This window comes from Falco cherrug, chromosome 4 (assembly GCF_023634085.1).
Source record: "Falco cherrug isolate bFalChe1 chromosome 4, bFalChe1.pri, whole genome shotgun sequence".
NCBI classification, from domain to species: Eukaryota; Metazoa; Chordata; class Aves; order Falconiformes; family Falconidae; genus Falco; species Falco cherrug.
Window position 1 is genome coordinate 23055802 of NC_073700.1, and position 19852 is coordinate 23075653.

The 19852-nt window shown below is 48.2% G+C and overlaps 1 protein-coding gene across 3 annotated transcripts in view; it reads left to right on the forward strand.

Annotated features, from left to right (window-relative positions):
* Window positions 1–1027: 1027 nt before the first annotated feature.
* GRM7 (glutamate metabotropic receptor 7) overlaps window positions 1028–19852 on the forward strand; it is a 304125-nt gene continuing 285300 nt past the window's right edge. For all 3 annotated transcript variants that reach the window (XM_055708082.1, XM_027811686.2, XM_027811687.2), the window contains exon 1: window positions 1028–1656. In XM_055708082.1, coding sequence (XP_055564057.1) covers window positions 1102–1656 — 555 coding nt within the window. In that variant the 5' untranslated portion in view covers window positions 1028–1101. The remainder of the gene's footprint in view (window positions 1657–19852) is intronic.

Genomic DNA, 19852 nt, shown 5'->3' on the forward strand with positions numbered 1-19852 from the left:
GGAATTAGAGGTTGTCTCAAAAAAATGTGCTTGGGTTGGTGGGAAGCAGGTGTCAGAGATGTGTATTGCATTACTCTTGCATGGGAATGTGACAGGGCATGGATTTGCTGGTCAGCAGGGAACAGCAACAGGTGGTGTATCTTTGGATATGATAGTTTTGGGATGAAGGAAACAGGACCAGGATGTTCGAGCACCCTCGAGATCTGGGTGTGCTGAAGAAAATGCACACAAAAATGAAGAAAAATGGGTCTGGGGATCTTAACATAGAACGAGATCAGCTGCATTACTTCGGTTTTGGGAGTATGGGGTTACATCCAGACTCCTCCTCCTCCTCACCAGGCTCCGTTGGTATCCACCTCAGTGGGGAGGAGGATCTTTTTTTCTCTCTCAAAAATCTGGATTACCGTGTTTGATGCATCAGGCTGGCTGAGATGCTCCCGCGCTCGGGCGGCAGGCTTGGGCGCGCTGCCCCCCCCGCCCCGCTGCCCGCGGCGGCACCGCCGCTCCCTACCGGCCGGAGGAGGAGGAGGATGATGAGGATGAGGATGCTCCGCCAGGGGGGCTGAGCCGGCAGCCCCCTCGCAAGCGTCTTCCGCGGGTGTTTCCGAGCCGCGGCCAGCCACGCATCCCCGCGCACAGCTTCAGGCCCCGGGGAGCAGGGGTACCCCGGCTCTCCCCTTCCCCGGTGCCGTGGGGGTCCGGCCAGCCCCCGAGCCACCTGTAACTCCCCATCCCCTCCCCCTCCTCCCCAACACACACATCCTCCCCCTCCGGGGCAGGGCTAGCGGAGGGGACGGGGGCCGCCGCCCGGCTCCATCCCCATCCCCATCCTCATCCCCATCCCCATCCCCATCCTCATCCCCGGGCCGGGCTCGGTCGGCGCGGCCGCATCCTGCGCAGCGGCGGGCGGGGCGGCGGAGGGGGCGGGAGGCGGAGAGGACCGGCCACCATTTAAAGCGGTAGCGGCGCGGCGCGGCTCCTCAGTGCCGTGCTGCCGCGGAGCGCGGCGGAGCAGCCGCGGCCAGGGCGGGAGGGAGGGAGCGAGCGGCGGAGCGCCCGAGCCCCCGCTCCGCGCCCGGCCCGCCCGGCCCCGCCGGCCGCATGAAGGTGCAGGGCAGCGCGGGGCAGCGCCCGGGCGGCGGCACCATGGTCCGGCTGGGCAGGCTGCTGCGGCTCCTCACTCTGCTCAAGTTGCCCTGCTGCTTGCTGGAGTTCCTGCTCTCGGCGGCAGCCCAGGGGCAGGAGATGTACGCGCCCCACTCCATCCGCCTGGAGGGGGACATCACCCTGGGCGGCCTCTTCCCCGTCCACGCCAAGGGCCCCCCGGGCGTGCCCTGCGGGGACATCAAGAAGGAGAACGGCATCCACAGGCTGGAGGCGATGCTGTACGCCCTGGACCAGATCAACAGCGACCCGGACCTGCTGCCCAATGTCACGCTGGGCGCGCGCATCCTGGACACCTGCTCCCGAGACACCTACGCGCTGGAGCAGTCCCTCACCTTCGTCCAGGCTCTCATCCAGAAGGACACCTCCGACGTGAGGTGCACCAACGGGGAGCCGCCCGTCTTCGTCAAGCCGGAAAAAGTAGTTGGAGTGATCGGGGCGTCGGGAAGTTCTGTGTCCATTATGGTGGCCAACATCCTCCGGCTTTTCCAGGTAGGGCTGCGCCGGGTCGCGGAGCCGCGCCGCGGGGCTGTGCCTGCCGGGGCCGGGGGCTCCCGCGCTGCCCGCCGCCCACTCCGGCCGTGTCCCCCGGCTGCCTGCCCGCCGGAGCCCGCGCCTCCCTCGCAGCCACCCGCTTCGCCTCAGCATCCTCCCCCGTCTCCCTTCTTCACGGTGCGTGGCACTTTCAGGATTTATCACCCCATTTACAAGAAGCAATCCGTGAAGGGAAAGACGGGGGGGGGGTGTGTGTGGGGGGGGTGGGCTTAAGAAAAAAGCAAAGGTGATGGCTTCGGTGGGTTTGCGTTAGAGAGAAACATCGCTCGGCAGGGATGCGGACGAAGGCAGCGGGGGCACGGCCGGGACGGGCTTCACGCATGAGATGTCCGCTCTGTGCGAGAGCGGGGCGGGGGGGGGGGGGCGGCTTTTCCCGGCGGCACTTGGCCGGGCAACTCCGGGCGCCCAGCGGCTTCCCGAGGCCGTCCGCCCGCAGGGGTCGCGCAGACCCCCGACTGGCCGGGGGCGGCGGCGGGGAAGGGGCAGCGTGGCGGGCCCGGGGCGGGGGGCGGCTGGCCGGCGCCGGGCCGAGGCTCGGGCGGCTCTCACAGGCGCCGAGGGATGAGTGGGGCCGGCGGATTAAAGAGCCGTGTGTGTGTGCAGTGCGGGGGAGACGCGCTGCAGCATCTGCCCGCTCCGCTGCCCGCCCCCCCCCCCCCGCCCCCGGCCGGGCGCGCTGCGATCGCCCCCCACCCGGCACCGCCGGGGCTCAGCCTCACTGCCTCTTGGGGCACGGGGACCTGCGTGTGTGACCGTCCCCATCCCGCCCCGGGGGGCGCCCCAGGTGCGGGAAAAGGCACCTGCGCAGGGGCGGGGGTCCCCCCCGGGGCGGGGGGGCAGCGGCGGGGCCCGGCGGCTCCGGCTGCTCCTTGGCAGCGATCGCGGGTGCGGTGACCAAACCGCCACCAGATGCATCGTGAGCAGCGGAGTTTCTCGCTTCCTATCCTACGCCTTCGCATGCGGAAGGTGGTGGTGGGGTTTATTTTTATTTTTGTGCAGCGGGCGGAGAGATCCTCCGCTTTTCCCAGCTGGAAACTTGTGAGGTTTTCACGGCAAATCCGCTCTCTGCTGTCAGCAGCCCTTGTTACTCCTCATTCCCATCTGGCTGCTGGTGCCAGGTACAGCCATCGCATGCCAGGCAAACGGAGCGATGCTCCTTCTCCCATCACTGCCCTTTGCACTGCCCAGCCAGACTGGGTCCTGTCTGTTTTCCTGAAAGGATGCTAAGAGGCTGGTTTTGTTTTCCTCCCTCGCCTCCCCCCTCTTGGCAAATTAAAATGTACCTCGTATTGCTCCTGGATTCAGCGATGTGCCAAATCTCTCACAATTTGTGCAGCGATAACGTGTGGGTCTCCCTGTTGAAATGCTACCTCTGAGGAAGCGGCCCGGCTCGCATGTGCGATGCGAGCCAGCTTGGCATGGCTCAGTTCGCTGTCCTTGTATCTGTTCGAGGCTTCTTGCATTACAAACACCCCTTCCTGGGCTGCAAAACAGATGATCTCATGTTCTGCTCGAGCTGGAGCCGAGAAGCTTGGAGGGATGCGAGCGGTGCTGAAGTTCTGCTGAAGTACTGGTTCAGCAGATGCTGATCTGCCGTGGACTTGCACCAGCCAGTAGATTGAAATTAGCCAACTGTTTTATACTGCATCTTGTTCAAGAGCAAATCCTGGGCACTCTCCACCGAGATCTCCTTCAGTAGGAAACCCTGGGCACCGGGAGCCTTTTGTGTCATGCCATGATACCTGCAAAATCTTTGGTGATATATTACGTAATGGGATTTGTAGAAAATAAGACATTTGGGCAGTTTCTGCATGTGGAGACATTTATACAAATCTAAATATTTTAATGTATTGTGACTAAGCATCTGTTCGCAATTGCTTTTTAACCAAATCATCCGGAAAGCAGGAACTGGTACATACTGAAAGAGATTTTACTGAATATGTATTTTGCAGCTTGGCTCTGCCTTCTTCAGGCAGATTTTTCATGCAAAAAACCTGTTCCCCATTGTCCTCTCCTTTAAACCACAGTTCAGAATGTGTCCCAGCCAGGGAGAAATAAGACACAGACCTGTTTTAAGAGACAGGAGGAGAACTAGACCTATTAAGCACCGTTTGGTGGGGGTGGGTGAGAAGCTGTTAAGTGATTGGAAAGAAAAAAAAAAAAAAACAACCAACTACCCAACCACAAAAAACTCGTTAACCTAAATACTTTTGCAAATGGGTGAGCTGTTGCAGCCAGCTTGCTTCTCCTGGGTCACTGTAGGTTTTACTGACCCTGGCGGTGGGGTGAGGGGTGGGTAAATGGCTCATGGACAGTTATTTTCATGTCCAAACTGGCTTTTCCCTGACATCTTGTAGATGAAAACTCTTTCCATCTGTGGAGGGCTCTTCAAAGAAATCTTACCAGTGTTTACATTTCTGTGACAGTATCTTGGAAGAGAACTATTTGTCCTCTACTTTCATGCAGGGAGAAAATACATACATAAACTCATATGGAGCGCAGTGGGATTTCCTCAGCTGGCTACTGATGCTTAAAGGGCTTCCTCCCCAGGATGGGTGAGATTTAGGCTATTCATCTTCCTCTCGGCAGGTGAAGTTACGATCTCTCTCCATGCAGCTCACCTGTCCCCAATCTAGCACAGAGCTTTGAGAGCATCTTCAGCTGATGCCAACAGGTGGATCAGCAGGGGAAAAGGACACCGAGGTCCTCTGGTTGGAATCCATCTGTGTAATTACTGTGTGAAGTTTTGTAGAAGCTTTCCTTTTGTAAAAAATGATGTGAAGGATCTACATTAGACTTGAGCTTTTTCCTGTGTGATGAAAGCAAAAATCCCTCCCCCTGCCTCTCTGTCTCTCTCTGCTTATCCCTGAATTGCACCTTTGAGAAAAGATGATGGGAACGGTTGGGGTGGGAGTGTGTGTGGGGTGGGGTGTCCCCCCGCCCAGGTGCTGTGAGGAAGGCCCCAAGCCCCAGCTGCTGCCGAGCAAAGGGAAGCTGTAACCCCGACTGCCTTTGAGTGATGTGTGGGTGCTGGTGGAGCAGAGCTGTCATGCTGCTGAGGCTGGGGTCGCCACTCGCTCCGACTCACGCAGGATGTGTTGGTGCGTCGCAGGTGGGCGCAGGAATTGCTGGTGAGGGCAGTGTGTCTCCTAAGGCCAAGTACCTGAGGATTTCTCTGCCAGAATTACAGCTAATGAGAGATGCAGCTGCCCTGCAGAAGTGCAGGTTTATAGGAAGGGGAGCCTTTACACCCCTGTTCAGGATCTGTCATTGCCAGCAGCTAACTTTGTGTGGGACCTTCCTGGAGTTCCTTCAGTTACAATGTTCAAGAGCATCCCAGCCACGCGGCAAGGGCCCACCCTTGGGAGCAAGTTAGACCCTCATAGCTGAGACTTGTCGAAGTGCAGTTGCACGTGTGACTTGCTTTTGAAGATGATGCAGACGAGCTCTCTCCAGTTTGGCAATTCTCACCTTGGAAGGGGTCGAGCTGGGGGGATGCATCTGGCTGGATGCTTTATTTCTGCATCTCCGTTCTTTAACTTCATCCTCTCCAGAAGCAGGGATGCAAGTGCCCTGACTGGAGCTCATGTGAGAGAGCTCCTACTGACTATGTCCTTCTCCTAGGGCTTGTGCCCTGGCCGGGAGGGACCGGTGGGCTGTGGGCTCTGGGAGCTGTGCTGCATGGGGCGGGTGTGCTGCCCGGCACCCAGCGCCTGTGTCTTTGCTGCAGGGCGGTGGATTAATGCAACAGAAGGGATATTGCCATGTGTGGTGGACTGTGGAGATATAAATGCATGAGTATTCAAGTATGTGAAATACAGTGATTTTTTCAAAATAAAATTCTATTAGGGCATGCCAATAAATAGTATGCTGACTGTAAATTAAATACCTATTCTAAAAATAAAACAAACAATTTGGAAAGCTGTTTCCAAATGCATCAGGGAGTTCAAGGCAATATGTTTCTAGGCTGCTAGCTTTGCATTGTAAAAAATACTGTTACTTCAGTGTCATAGCTTTCCTTACAAATTCAACTCCATGAAATGCAATAACTAGGCTGAAAAAAATTGCCAAACGTTTCATCTGTTTCATATTTTCTGGGAGTAGAACCGTGCAATATGGGAAATATCAGCACAGTGATTTTTTTATACTGCAGAACTAATTTTCAAACTCCCTTAGAACTACAGACTTCCCATTACAAGCTTTAATAATGAACTAATTACTGCTTCAGGTGTCTGTCCTTGGTGGATGCAATTTTAAGTAGTCAATCCACAATCGTTCTTTCTCGTCTAAACACCTTTTGCTTTTATCAGTGATGGTTCTTGTGGCATGTAGGGGTGTGTTACCAAGCCCCTTCAGGGAAGTTTTTAGAAACCAGCGTGGGATAAAGGAGCACGATGAGGCTGGGGTATAAATTTTGAAACTTCCCTCGCATCCCTTGGGGGCTTTTGGCTATATTTCCATCTGCGGGTGCCTTTGTACTAAATGAGAAGGATGAAAGCTGCAGCCCTGCCTTCTGCTCTAGACACAATGAAGCCAGTAGAAATGTGATTATTGGGAAAGGAATACAGCCTAAAAGTGCAGCTCCTAGTTGGATGCTGCCTTTTCCCTTAGAAAAGGGCATGCATTTTCCAAGGCACTCTGAGTGAGGACATCTTCTATGCTGCCACAGTGGTCGCTGTCTGCATCAACAAGCTGTGGCTGACTGAGCTGCGATGTTCGAGGTGCTGCAACTGGTGTCCAGGGAGGCTGTGGTTCTCTCCCAGCTTCTGGCTGGAGGGGATGGAGTGTGGCTCTTGGCACATTGTGCCTGTTCCTGCCAGCTCTGCAGCGCAGTCACAGGGCAGGAGGGTGAGGGGCTCTATGAGAATGGCTTTGCAGAATGTGCGGTCCCATGATTTCAAGAGATTCTTCTCAAGTGTTTGTTTTTATAATTAATTTTATGCTGTTCATCTGGTCGGTTTCTAGGAACTCCTTCCCTCTGCAGCAAAGCGTTTGCAAACGGATCGTTCCTCCCTCTCTTCCCCCTTGTTTCAGTTTCCTGCAGGAATATGGGATATAGGCCTGATGGTTTCCATTTATGTAGGTTCTGGGTGTAAAGGCAGAGACTCCTGTCGAGCCTCCGCCTGCTGAACTTGACTTAATGAGATGGTAGTAAATGGCCAATTTAATTGACTGCAATGTACCTGCCATGGGGGGATTCTTGGGTTATCGCTGGTATTTGGGAAGAAATCTTAACAGTCTTTAGCAATGTTTTCCTCTAGATGCTAATACATTTCCAACTCATTACCAGTTTATTGCATTTTCCTCTTCTAACTTTTAATAAGACAATATTGGTCTTAGGAAGTGGATTAATGATTCATTTGATAAAAGATATTTCAGGAGAACCATACTTTTTTCAGTGAGACTCATATAGAAGATTTAGGAAAAAGCTGAAAATAGGAAACGGTAAACTTTAATTCTTTGCCTCTTTTCAAAGAATGTCTTTTGTGTTTCTCAGCAAGCTTTCATTTTCATCAGCCTCTAAGTATTTATCCTTGTTACTGATGCACCAAATACATGTCAACAGGCTGAGCCATGCAGTTCTTCCATAATGTTGAAACACCAAGCTACATTTAATAGATGTGGAATCTTATTTCACCTGTATAAACTGAAAGTAAAGGAAAATCCTTGCTTCAAGAATTCACAGGTTTTGTGTGGAGTTACTAATGGGAGGCTGGAGGTGCTATCGTTATGTTTTTCTGGAACACAGTGTTTTGAAGGTAAAATTTACTTTCTTGACAAGGCATAATTCAATATTAGCAATAGTTTTGGCTCTTAATCTGTTTTGACTGTCTCAGTGTAGATGTTAGGTAGCTATTTGGGAGAAGACTGGCTCTGCCAGGGAAATGATGCTCACCCATGGAGAGAGACCGGGAGGGATGATGGTGCTTCTGTGAGCAAAGGATTAGCTGACAATTGGGACTGGCATGGGGGCAGCGAAGGGGGATGCTGGAACATGTCAGCTTGTACGGTGGAAGTATATATTCAGCAAGGACACTTGTGTGGTTCCCAATCTACTCTTTGCAGTGAAATAAGGTGACCTCTTTGGGATGACGAATGGAAGGATCATTTCAAAGCATTAATTTTTATGAAAGAAATATTGATCTTTTTTTGAATCTCATAATACTAATATTGTAAAACTACATGTACTATATTCTGTATTTTAGTCTATTAAATGAGTTTTGCTTGGAGGCATTAAAACCATCTGACAATACTCTGCATTGTGATATCAGATGTTGTTATTTCTATTTATAGTGATATTCAAATTAATCTCAATGAGTGACAATGCTGACTGTCCCAGACATAGGACTATGATGAATTTTATCATAATACTGGAAGATACGAAGCATGTAATTAAGGCTGTTTGGAGAGCATGGAATCCAATACAGTCAGGTCATTAGTGTGGTAAAGTGGGTATCCAGGCAGAGAGAAATCTGAAGAAAAACAAGTATTTCTAAAGCCTTCCTCATTACTGATGATTCACAAGGTCCTATAAAGCCCTTCTGCTGAATACAGTAGAGGTATTCTGAATCATCAACAATTTACCCTGGAATAAGGCATGGTCCTGTTATGGGCTGCTAAAATATGGCAGCCCTGCCTCACCAGGCCACCGATCACTTGTGCACAGGCACCACATGTTTTACCTTGCTGGGGTAGCTTGTAGCTGCAGAGCTAGCATAGTTCTTCCATGCAGTTGTACTGCATCAGGAAGAAAGACTTCAAATGACAGCAGTGATTATGTAGGAATGGTCTAAAAGCTCTTTAATCTCCCTGTGTCCCCTCATCGTGGGGCCATTGTGCCACCCCTGCACAGACAGTGCAGTGGAGGTTGCCAGGAGGTTGCCATCTTTCTTTTTTTTTTTTTTTGTAGCTCAGGGCAGTTGAACATGATGGAGCTGGTACTAAGGTGGGGTGCCCGGGCTAAAAAAGCCCTTTGCCAGCACCATGCCTGTGCAGAGCTGGTGGCAGGGTGCAGGATGGTGCAGCCTGAGCACACCTCCAGTGGGGCAGCTGCCGAGACCTTCACATCGGGGTCACACTGCTCCTCTGGGGACCAGTATCTCCATTTCACAAAATTTGACAAGTGGTGTTACGTTTCCAGAGAAACAATAACTCCAGCAGTATTGCCCATCTTCCCTCTACTTTAGTCTGTACTGTGGTAAGTGAGTGATGCTTTTGCTGTGTCATTTAGGATGTTCAGGAGAGGCATTAGCATGCTGTATGAATGCGAGCGTGTTGCAAAGTATATATCCTCTTATTCCTTGGCTCATGGGGTAATGCGGGCCAGTGCCTCACTTCCAAGTGCTTTGAAATGAACTTGGCAAGCATGCCCAAACCCCTGTGAAGTGCTCCTGATTAGAGATCACCTTTCTCCTTGCGTTGAGATCATGTGAAGCACTTGGGCTACCTGGCCTCTGATTTGAATGGCAAGAGAAGGCAGGCTGGGGAGACCTTCCCTTCCAAACACCCTGCGCTGCCTGGAGTGGCACAGATAAGACCTTTTCACTCGCAGGGCACATCAAATACCTCTGGTTTTGTGAAGAGGATTGCCTGGCCTCTGTGGGTGGAGGGGACAGTTAGCAGCAGTCCTAGGTTGCAAGGTTTCCTTCTGATGATGGTTCTGCTTAATGTCTATGAATGTGTTCATGTATGTAGGTGTTTATATAGATATATACATATTTGCATTAAAAACTTAGTATTTCTTTTTGTAGACGTTCATGCTGTAAGCACAAGTGACCTGTCTTTTAACTTTTTGCTGGGGGGTAGGGCTGGGAAGGGGGGAGCAGGCACCAGTGCCGGGCCATGGTGGGTGAGGACGGGGCAGAGTGTGCCTCTGCCGCCATCAGTGTGCCGACAGCCGTGTCACCTGCTCGTCTGGCTTTTCGGTTCTGTCTGTCTCGTGTTATGATGATGTTAGGACTCTGAAGAATCAATGATGTGTGATTAATAGAGAAAGGATGTGTTTTAGTAATACAGAGCCACCTCAAAGGTGTTCAGCGGTACAGTCAGCGGGTTGTGTTCAGGCTTGGCTGTTCCTGTCTGGGAAGGGAGCAAAGAGAGGACAGTCGTAACACCTGTGGGAAGCGGGGAAGAGGGTGGAGAGGTCGGCTTGTGGCTGGTACGGGGTGAGAGGGTGCTGGAGGGAGGATGCCCTGCGGGACCAGCTCTCCCTTTCCACCCAGCAGCAGGAGCCTCGGGTCTTCCCCCAACAGCAGCTGGGGTGGCTTTCTGGACCCAGGCACAGGCAGAGGGGCTGGACAGCAGGGCTGTGGTGGTGCTTCCCTTTGTGGCAGGCTGCTGGCCCTGTGCCTGCCACCTGGGTCTCTGCCTGGAGCCTGCCCTGACAGAGCTGAGGGAGAGCTGAGGTTGGGGTGGAGGAGCTGAGAGGGGTCACTGTGCAGCACATTGCCCTGGGAGGGGAAGCAGCCAAGGTCAGGTTTGGTGTCTGCACAGCCCAGGTCAGTGCCAGGTGGTGATGTGCAAGTCCCAGGAAGGACAGAAACCCATCAGTGTGTCACAGGCTGGGTGACTGCCACGGGGCTGCTCACCTTAGCCCAAGGGCAGTGCCTTGCTGGAGCTACTGTAGTGCCTCCAGTTCAAAAGCCAGATAATTTGGACCTGGTTTCGGTGTGGTCCCTGTGCTCCCCTGCCTGCTGTAGATACGTCCTTAGATCTTGCTCTTACAGTTTTACAGCTGTTTTTGGCTTTTCACTTGCGGGTATAACAACTGCTGACAAAGCCAAAACCTTAAGCTGTAGTTGTCCTGAAAAATGACTCTGATCCAGGTTCTCCTCAGGTGGGTTGGTACAAACCTGTATCTCCACTTCCTTCATTAGAAATGTTAAATTTCTGTGGCTGATAGCAGGATGTAGCACACAGCCCAGCGTGCTCAGGGTGCACACAGCCGGTGGGGTTCAGGGATGCGAGCCCCACAGAAGGAGCGTGCATCGCGGCTGCCAGTGCCGCAGCCTGCTCGGAGGTGGAGGGCGAGCTCCAAAACACCGTGCCACCTCCTAACCACTCTTCTCGCTAGAAACATGAAAAAGCTGCTTGTAGAGTGGGTTTTAGGGTTTTCAAGGGTTAACTGGAAAAGTCATCCTTTTTGTTCATAAACCAAATTTCAGTTACAGAAACGATGGTGTAAAAGTGAATATAGATCCCTGCATGTCATTTTTATAGCAGCCATTTATTACTATCCTACACAAAGGCTCTAATCCTAACTTTTCTTAGAAGAGTGCCCATACATAAATAGGACTATAAATCCAAAGACTGTAGAGGATGGAAACACATGCTTTTCTTAGCACAGTCTTCCAGCATTTTCTTTGAGTGCTTCAGCACCGGCTGATGTCAGCGGGAGGGCAGCAGGCTGGTCGGGGCTCTGGCTGGTGTGCTTGGAGGCATCCCTTTGTCCTGGTAGCATCCCCTCAATCTCCCGCTCTGCCCCCCCCAGGTGCTCCCTTCCCGTTTTCTGGGGGTAGAGGTGTCAGCCTGCCTCCTGCCGTGGTGCTCCCTATCTGTGCTGAGTCACTGCCCTGGGATGGGACACGTACTGCCAGGCTGGTCCTCGCAGATGCTTGCCTCAGCTCTTCTGTAAACTTTTCTGAATATTCTAGAACCTCCTTGAAAGACTGGGTTTTTTTTCCTCTTAATAGTCAGCTTGTATCCTCTTTGCTGGAAATTTTCTGTTTGTTTGGACTGTAGTTTCACAGCGGGCTACAAGGCTTAAGTGCAGCACAGAACGCAATAGGCATCTTCCTAAAGCGAGACTTCTGCTCTCCCTTTTTTTGCTGGAAGCTGGGTACAAGAAGGAGAGGTGCTGAATGCTGTAGTGGGAGAGATTTATCTGCAAGATTAACATCCACTCAGCTGGGACTTGTGAAACTCCATCTCTGCCCGATTCAGGCTCGAGATGTTAGCTTAAATTTCCAGTGGTCTGGGTGGGTACTAGTGGTTGTTTTAAATTCTGTTTCGTCCCAGCAGCACATTTCCAGTCTAGACTATCTGTGTTAAAAGGCAACCAAACAAAAATCCCACAAGACATTTGTTTCCATAGTAGCCCTTGTTTAAAGAACTGAAAATTTTCCATATGAAGGAAATACTAAACACAGAATTAGGATTTTATTATCTTTGATGGAGAGGGCAGAGTGTTCAGGATCTCAGGAGACCTTCGTACCTACGTTGTCTCAGATGGAAGTGCTCAGGTTTGGTGCCTCACAAGTTTTTCTCTGCTGACATTTTAGAATTTGTGTAGAGTAAAGCCTTCTGCAAGCTCATATGTAGAAGATTTTCTAATAAATTTATTATTTCATAAATATTTTAATAACAGTAATTATGCATTCATCAGAATGGAGATTTGTTTCAGTGTCATTAAATTCAGCCTCATAATTATATGCATGGTATTTTTGCACACAGTACAAACTCAGTGCAGTTGCTTTGTAAATGTATTGCAGCACTTGGCAACACAGGAGGAATTTACATCTTTGCAGGACTGTTGTCTCCAGCTATTGGCATGTTCGGTATACCAAGAAGAGCGGGACAGCAGGAAATTTTCCTCCATGAGAATGGAGGATTTGGGCCTTAAGAAGTGCAGCAGGCTTCTATTTCCAGCAACAACAACCGATGAGCTCCTTAATACAAGATCACAGATAAAATGCAAATTTGCACATACTGCAACAGCCACCACTGCTTACTGGGCTATCAAAATGCTGCTGAGATTGATACCAGTTTGCTTTTGAAATACATCTATAAATTATTTTTGTGATAAATCTCTACCTTTTTTAACACAATTTTTTTTCCAGATATCTGAAGATAAACATAGATAAGTTAGTATTAGAAGTTCCATTGCCAAGGAAAGCTTGACTAGATTGAGTACAACTCTGATGGCAAATACTTTTCTTTGTGAATATAGCCCTTTATCCTGGGGGAGCCATGCATTTGCTGGTTTCTAAGACCTCTGCTCGATAAACACAACTTGATAAGCTTATCAACATTTTTGTTTTCAGTTGTGGTATCAGAGACTGCTGATGTTGAATCCCAGTAATACAAGACCTGAGGATAGGTAGAAGCATATACTTTCTAATTGAAAAGTGAAACAAACATAATATATTTTCCAGGATGAGCTCAACTGGCCCTAAAGATTTGATAGATCTCTAATGCTCATCTTGAGTTGTGACAGTGTATCCCATGGATCTCAGTACTTCATTTCCATGTTAAAAAAAATAAAAAGTCAAATGCAACTTGATGGAATGTCACATATCAGCCTGTATCTTGTGTATCTCAAGGACAATGCCGAGTTTAGTATTCACCGTGTTACATTCTCCATTGATTCCCCAGTCCCCAGCCTTCAGCATTTGAATGTCCTTTGACGCGTAGGTCCATAACCACCTCTCGTGTGCTGTAACACGTATTCTGCCTGTGTCCAGCGTCTGCCGCTGCTCTCCCTGTAACACTTCGAAGTTCAGGACTTGCACCTCTGACAGAGCTGACAGAGCCAGAACAAGCTGTGTTGCCTCCTCACCTTCTTGTCCTTCCTATTGCGTATAAAATTGAGTTGATGAAGGCCTCTCTGGAGCATTGTTACTGTTACCTTCCTTGTGGTAGCTTTTCCACTTGCTTTCTCTTGTGTTTTCCACCCTGACCCACAGGATAAACCCTTCCTGCCCTCACATGAGGGTATGTTGGGACCATGGTTTCCCAGATGGCCATGCCACCTCCTCCTGGTTAAGGAGGGCTGATGGCATAGCTGGGCTTATTCAGTTTAAAACAGTGATTCTGCATGGCTGGGGTCAAGTGCCCCACTGATGGATGTGTGTGGAGCTCTGACAGCTTACACCAGCTGAGGCTGTGGCTTTCTTTTCTATTTATTTATTCCCTTTGGAAACAGGTACATTCCCCTCTTCTGTAATCTTTGGGACATCAGATATGTTGAGATGCCCTCAATGTGTTGGCATTGCTCAGGGCGATGCATAACAGAGACAAATACGAAGCAGTAAGGTACCAGTTAGTCTAATGGATGGCTGAAAGCTAATAAATTCTCCTGTTGTCTTGAAGTTAATGACAGCTCGTAAAAGCCTAGACAGAATCACCACCAGTTTTAATTGTGCTAGTGCCTTGCCGCTGTAGACGCAGGACTAAGTGCCTGGAGTTGTTTCCCGTGCTGATCCTATCAAGATGGAGTCTTAACAGGTAGGATCAAGGCCAAATCCCATTTATTAAAAAAATGGCAGGAATAAATAAAAAGTTAAAGGGAAGCTGTCGACTCAAATTTGGCTGGAAGCTGTTATTTTTATAGAAATAAACCCCAGCCCTAATAGAGGTGTGTTAGTGATTTTAAAAGAAGGTTATTTTGCAGTAATACTTGAATGCACAGAAATGATATTGACAATAAAAATTAATAAAAATTACTTTCTGTGGTTCTGTAGTTTTTCTGTCTGACAGCAGTACAGAAATCAGTGATGTAAAGGAAATCACCTTTTTAAGGTTTTTTTTTAAGCTTTTTAAGATTTTAACTACTGTCTTGAAGGACTTTCAAAATTAGGAAAGGCTGTTTTGATGTCTTGATTTCCCCAGCAAGTCTATGGCCAATGGGAGCTCCCTGCCTGTTCCAGTGCTTGGAAACATTTCCTGTAGTAGAATGTTCGTGTCCTAAGTAAAGTGATTTGTGTACTGTACAGGATTCTGGAAGTTGACACCAAAAATTAATTTTCCGTCTGCCTGCAGCAACCATGATGGCATCAGCCCTTGGGGAGCTACAGCTTGTTTTCACTTTGTGAGCTAAACTGGATGTGTGGAAATGGAGTGGTGGCTTGACTTCCTCGAGCTGTGTGGAGGATGTCCAGGACAGCCGCAGGAACAAGTCTGTAACAGACGGAGATCCATAACGCATCCCGAGGGGAGACAGGGTGGGTGGTGTGCAGGGCTGCAGAGCAGAGGTACGGAAGCCCGTTGAAAGGCGGCTTTGCATCTTTAGGAATGCTTTTGTGAAATGATAAACTGTGAAGGGTATTGAATCCATGAAGAAATGAAAGAAATAACAAATACAGTTTTTCCCATCTGTGATAAATGTATTTGGCTAGAGAATCAAATTGTTATGGAAAAAGCCTCCAAACCCCGTGCTTATTTTCTCAGGAAGGATCTTCTTACATTTCAGAGGAAAATAAATACCTCTAAGCACAAAAGCACTGAGGAGTGAGGCTGCTGATAACTCTTCTGTAAAATGTCCTGCTTGAGACAAGCTAGGCTGGTGCTGCTCTCTCTAAGAAATCTATCCGTTGATGAAATAATAATTGCTTATTCACCTGTGCATGATATGGCTATGTTTGTGATAAATGCACATATGTGAAATAAGCCCATGTTTGTTTCTGAGCGCGCAACTATGCTGCGCTGTAACCCTGCACTTCATATTTAAATATGTAACAACCCTTTAATGACTGTCACAGCCTGGTGAAAAGGGGTGAAAATGCCACGTGCAGGTTTTCAGCAGGGCCATTCGCCGATGCCCTCAGCCTGGCTTTGGAGCGGATCTGGACTCCTCTTGCGGGGAGCAGGGCGCATTTGCACCTTAGAGGCAAGTACATGCCGCAGCAGCCAGGCAGCTGAGCTGTATCATTCATGCTCTAAACTCTGAAAAAAGTTGCAACAGTTTATCAAAAACATTAACTATTTCACAGAGCGAACTAGCTGATTTGTGGTACCTCTGTGCGGCAAATCAATTATGTACATTCTTACGCAATGGTTTATTTATACATAACGCTTTGTTTTGCCTTGTGCTACTTTTTCTAATTGAATATTTTAGCAATGGATGTGTGTGCTTCTCCCTCTTCCCTCCCTCAGCTGTTCCTCACTCAGCTCCTAAACAGTCTGGAAAATTGGTCTGACAGTTGATCCTAATCTCCAGGGTGGATTTTAGATAAGATGCTATTGGGTTCATAAAATGAAGGTTTTTTACTTGTGGCATTATAAAGGTATCTTTGAGCTAGCAAAACTATCAAACTGTTCTGTCTTTCCTACTGTGTTTGTAGAGCATGTTAAGTCTTATTCCTTAAATTAAAATAAATACAGCACACATTAAAAATAACAAAAATAATGAGGTGTAGTTTAAACACACAGCTAGGAGAAAACACGATCTTTCTCAATTGCATTGTGTTTGTACTGTTCATGAATCTTTTTGTCATATTTGTTGACTTAGATTGTATTTTTTTAATGTGCTCTGTGAAGATAAATTAAAAATGCCAGTTATTTAATGAAATAAAATTGCACTGAGGTTTGTGCTGCTTTACCTCTCAGATTTGTGCTTGGCATTACACCTGCTGCCCTGACAGGTTCTTGGTGGTGCTGTGGTTTGCTAAGAGGCGAGCTGAGCCTGGGCTGTAGTGCTGATTTACTTCAGCATTATCTGGGGAAGGGTGGAAACGCGCCCTGGGGTTTGAAGAGGTTGGGGATTGTCAAAGCCAGTAAGTGGAAATAAAGTGCATTTCCAGTTCCTCCCATTTTCATTTTATCCCAGCCTATGTCTGAAAACCAAGTCATTATATTGATTGTTACTGTAAAACTTAATAAGACATTTGGGTTTTTAACTGGTGATGGACTTTTGGAGAGTGTTTCAATGGTGAAAATTAAAGTTACAATGAATTACTCAGACCCTGTGTTTGCAGTCATCCTTCTTACTGCACCGGTGCTCTCTGGGTGATACTCTTCCCATGGTCTGTGCTTGCAGGGTCAATTCCTTAGTTTGCTTTGGGATGGCTAAATCCATGCTTCCTTTGGTTGACCAATGGACATAATGGGGATGCTTTGTCCCTGCTGTACTGGGAGCATTTGCTCATGGTCCATGGTGTTCCCCTGGGGATACTGGGACAGCAGATGATGCAGGACCTAGTGTCTCCATTGAAATCCTACAGCATGCCTTATAGCAAGCCCTTAAGGAAAGCATCCATGTGCTTAGTGAATTACCTGGGATGCTTATTGCGGGCAAGGGGCATATTCAGGCTGAATGACAGCCTGTCGCTGCACAGAACAAAACACTCTTATAAGCTACAGCAATTATAAAAATAAAACCAGGGAGAAAATGGACTTGAAGGTACATAGCACTCAGGCAGAGGGGAATTGGTCCTAATGGGCCTTGAGCTGTGCTAGCGATGGAGGGCTGTGAGCTCAGCCAGGGCAGCTAGCTGCAGGTGGGGGCAACGCTACTGCTTTCATATGTCTCCCCTTTTCAAGTTTATTTTTATTCCTAATTTGGACAAAGAACTCCCTCAGACTTGACCTTCTTTTTGTTTGGCTGCTGCAAGGGGCTGCTGGTGGCTGGGCTGGGTGTCGCTTCTCTCTGAGGGGTGATAGGGAAATCATCTGCAAGAATGTGGCTGCTCTGTAGGACTTGATTTTGCAAAAAACTTCCCTTATATGAAATCTGTTGGGCCTAGGTTAGATAATACCTGATTTCAAAAAATAATACATGACCTGACTTCTGAGTCTAGCAGATGAGTATAAGCCAGGGAAGACAGATGTGATTTTTATCCACTCCTGCACTCTCCTTGCTCAGTCCTGCAGCTTCTCAAGTGGGTCCCTGGGGCTGCTGGGGGGGGCTCGACTCGTACCCAGGGACCACCAAGTCACTCCCCAGTTGCCCGGGAATCCCCCCGGGCGCTCTGGCCGTTCTTGCTGCTGCTTTCTGCAGCCCAGGGATGTGCAGAGGACCCTCAGCACAGAGCGCTGGGGTGGGCAGGGTCTCTGTGTTCCTTGTGCTGGTGCGTGGAGGAGCTCTCTGGAGCCTCGCAAACTTGGCAAGTTTATTGTCAGAACAGCAATAAAAAGGAAGGAAAACAATTTTTGTTCTCCAGGTCATTTTTCCCCCACTCACCTCTCCCCCAATGCTCACATAAATTAAACAAAACGTGGCACAACTGGAATCTGTTTTCCACAACAGTTGGCAAAACATAGTATGTACTGTTAAAGCTGAATCCTTTGGCAGATGCAAAACCTACAAAGCATTTTATTTTTTTCTTGCAAAAAAACCCCAAACCCATACTGCTCATCTTAATTTCAGGCATCAGAGATAGAAGAAAAATATTTGTAAGAGATTGTTTGGGTTTTTTGAGCTATAAAATATACCCTGTCATAGAATTCAGGGTGTAACTTAGCAGAATTTGTGTGTAGTACATAAATCCTTCACCGTGAGGACTATCCTAAGTACGTGTGTCTGGAAAGCTGTCCAACGGGGTTTTGGCCTCAACTGGGGCTTCTAACTGCCAGTATAATACTAAAAATGTACAAATTATTGTAATGACAGTGCATAAAGAGCTGTTGTCTTAGCTAGAGGGAATTCGTCAGTAGAATTGCAGAGATCGCCCTCACCTTAGGATTTTTGCTCATTGTCTTTCAGAGATGAACATAAAATCTACCCATAAATAACCAACTCAACTTTTTCTTCCACAGCTTTGAAAAGAGAGAAGCCCTGACAATAGTCTAACAGACCAATAAAGTGAAACGTCTTCTCATGCAAAAAAATTTGAATAAATAAAAATAATCCTGTTGGCTTTTAACTCAGATTAATTTCTGACTGCCAGGATTGCTGACTTTTCAACGTACTGTATATTGGCTTGAGAATCCCAGTGGATCAGAACAATGCACGTTATTTTGACAATTAAGTATTGTGATCGTTATTGGTTGTGGTTAGGTGGATGTGCTGCTATTGTCAATGGCTTTGATGTAGTGGTAGATGGAAAGAGTTGTGGTAAAATCTGGGTTGTGTGTTGGCCAGTAATTGCGCTGAAGTTACCTCTGGCATGACCCAAAGGTGCTGTGGATGAATGCAGCATTATGGGAGCCTCAGCTCTCTCCCAGCATGCTTGAGGACGAGCACCTTTTTCTTGGCAGTACAAAGGGAATCAATGATAACTTTAACTTCTGTGCAAGAAACTTATCCCCAAGTGTCAGAAGTAAAACCTTGCTTTTTCAGCTTCAAAACTGCAGGTGGTTGTTACTGGGGCTCTGTTAGGACCAGCTCGCTGATGGCAGTGTGGCCAGCCGAGCACTGAGCACTGGAAATTCCAGCCCATCGACATTTTGGGGACTGCTGGGATGGAGCTCAAAAGGAAGCAAATATATGCCAGTATTATTTTTTTCTTCTTTGTGTTAAAATGAGCTTCTCAAGTTAATTAGTTACATTCCCCCCCCCCGCCCCCCTTTGCACTTTATCTCCAAATGAGTTGTTAAATTCACACCTTGTTGACAAGAACATAATTCTGGGGAGTAGTGATCACACACAGCTTTCCTGGTAACATGTCTAACCAGCAGAAGCTATGAGGTCCTGGTGAGACAGGAGCGCTGCACTGGAAAAAGAAACAAATGAAGCTGTCTAGATAAAAGGAGAATTGTGATTGCATGTTTTATGTAAGATGTGATCACACTCTTCGGACTTTGGGGACTGTGATTTTTTTTGTAGAAAACGCCCCCTACTCAGTCATAAAAAGCACTTAAATCTTCTTATTTTTAAAAAACTTGGGGACATAAGCCTGCCCAAAAGGCTCAAAACTCAAAAACATTGTGCAGTTTTAACACAATTATTTCAATGACCGTGTAGATTCTCACAGTAACTCATGCTGCAGGAGCTAGGGTCATTAACAGTTGTGCAAATACAGTTGCAGCAGCAGTAAAATTACAAAGCTCTAAATATGCTGTAAGATGCTCAGGACGTTTCTCAAGACTCTTTGCAGTACAGGGAAGAACACAAACTTTAAAAAAAAGTCTGTTTATAGGCAAATGAAAAGTTTTCATTCAGTAGATTTCAGTGCTTTGACAAGCGAGGGTAGACATGTTAAAAATAAAAAGGTCTCATGCTCTCCAGTTTAAAAATACTCCCTAGTACAAAAAGCTGTTGAAATTTGATTGAAGTCTGACACGGTACAATACTGTGCTGGCTGGTGTGTGAAGCAGACGGTTAATTGCCGTGCGCTGCAGACCCAGCTGTGCCCCCAGCTATGGAGCCACGCGGACCTGTTGCGTTGATGGCTTTGCACTTTTTGACTTTCTCTCTCGTATTTAGTTCACTAATCCAGTGCTTCAAGTGGTTATTTTGGCATCCCAAGTGCTTGAT